Source organism: Penaeus monodon, chromosome 22 (genome assembly GCF_015228065.2).
Source record: "Penaeus monodon isolate SGIC_2016 chromosome 22, NSTDA_Pmon_1, whole genome shotgun sequence".
NCBI lineage: Eukaryota > Metazoa > Arthropoda > Malacostraca > Decapoda > Penaeidae > Penaeus > Penaeus monodon.
In genome coordinates, this window is record NC_051407.1 from 7,176,351 (window position 1) to 7,178,020 (window position 1,670).

General features: G+C 40.6%; 1 protein-coding gene across 1 annotated transcript; it reads left to right on the forward strand.

The window, feature by feature from the left end:
* The first annotated feature begins 375 nt into the window (after nt 1-375).
* On the forward strand, nt 376-1,539 carry LOC119587258 (ATP-dependent RNA helicase A-like). Its single transcript, XM_037936011.1, has 2 exons — nt 376-387; nt 617-1,539. The coding sequence occupies exons 1-2, from the start codon at nt 376-378 to the stop codon at nt 1,526-1,528; spliced, it is 924 nt and encodes a 307-aa protein (XP_037791939.1). The 3' UTR covers nt 1,529-1,539.
* The last annotated feature ends 131 nt before the right edge of the window (nt 1,540-1,670 follow it).

The following is a 1,670-nucleotide window of genomic DNA, read 5'->3' on the forward strand; positions in this document are numbered from 1 at the left end:
GTGCCAATAAGCTGCAACACAGGCACTTGATTCATTGCAAGAAAAGTAGAGAAGTTATGGCTGAGAATGATTATTTTCTCTTATTTTGTGAAGATTTGTTTTCATTCATACCTTTTTCTATATAAATACCGGAATAAATTTTGATTAAAACAGGATTCAATATAAGAATGTAAATATTAAAATTTTGGTGGTATAATCATGTGACAATCCTACGGCTTCCTGTGCATGAATGTAATTAATATGTATGTAACGAAGAAATGAAAGTTGAAAATACTTGTGAATGTAATAAAACTGGGCAGGTGAGAGTAGTCTAGACTGCATATATAATTCTGTATATAAATCATCGTTCAAAGACAGGAAGCATTAATTCTCACTATGGAGCTCCTGGTGGGTATGGTGTCCTAATACCACCAGATTTTTATGTATTATTAAATTTAGAGTTAAGTAGCTAAATAGGTGACAGAAAAAAAAAATAGCCGGAAAATAGTTTTTTGGACGTGAAATTAGATTGCAAACAGATTATGTACTTGATTTCATTAACATTTCAAGCAGAATATATAACTGATTTTATTAACAATTCAGGCAGAATATTTACTTGATTCTATTAACATTTCAGGTCCTATTCTTCCTTGTGATAGTGGGTGCCATTGCCAAGCCCCAGGGTTACAATCTGGCAACCCCTTCTGGGCCATCTTCACTCCCGCGAAGATGCAGCAATGGACGGGTGTTAAATGTGGACGGCAGGTGCGTTACTCCAAGGGTCAACCGTCGTGTGTTCTTGTATGATGTGCCGAAAGTTCCCACGCCAACAGGTCCTCCCCCTTTTATCCCTGCACCAACCGTGGAGACCAACCTGCTGTTCATCCGAACTCCTGAAGGAGGACAAGGTCCAGATCCCATCATTGTGCCTCCACCGCAAAGGGAACATATCGTATACGTCCTGAATAAACAATCTGAAGAAGGTCAAAAGGTGATTGAAGTTCCTGCACCGCCACCTTCTGACCCAGAGGTTTACATCGTTAACTACGCTGAAGGAGAAAACCCAACTCTTCCCAGCGGTGTGGATCTGCAGACTGCCCTGGATGCGGCTTCGGCTGGCAGTGGCCAGGTGGTTGGGGGCTCTGAAAGTACCAGTGGTTTCGGAAGTGGCAGTGGTATCGGAGGCGTTAATGGCTTCGGAGTCGGCAGTGGTTTCGGAAGCAGCAGTGGTTTCGGAAGCAGCAGTGGTATCGGAAGTGCTACGAACAGTGGCTTAGGAATTTTGAATGGTTTTGGAAGCAGTAGTGATACAGAAAGTGGAAGTGTTTTCGGAGGCATCACTGATTTAGGAAACAGCAAGGACTTTGGAAGCAGTGATAGTTTTGGAAGCACTGGTTTCGAAAGCAGCAATGGTGTTGGAGGTATCAATGGTTTCGACATTGGTTTCGGAAGCGGTAGTGGATTTATTTCTAACAATGTTGAAGGAAATAATGACGGGTTCAGAATCAGTAGCATCTCTATCGATGGACGTTTGTACAGAAAACCTTAATGATCAGTCAAGAGGAGAAGTAAAATTGATGTTATGAATCATGCATCTATATTTTTGGTAATATTTTTTGTAATATTAGAAAAAATAAAACAAAAGAAAATGCTAACTCTCTGTATCCTAATTGTTTATGAGATCGTAAAGG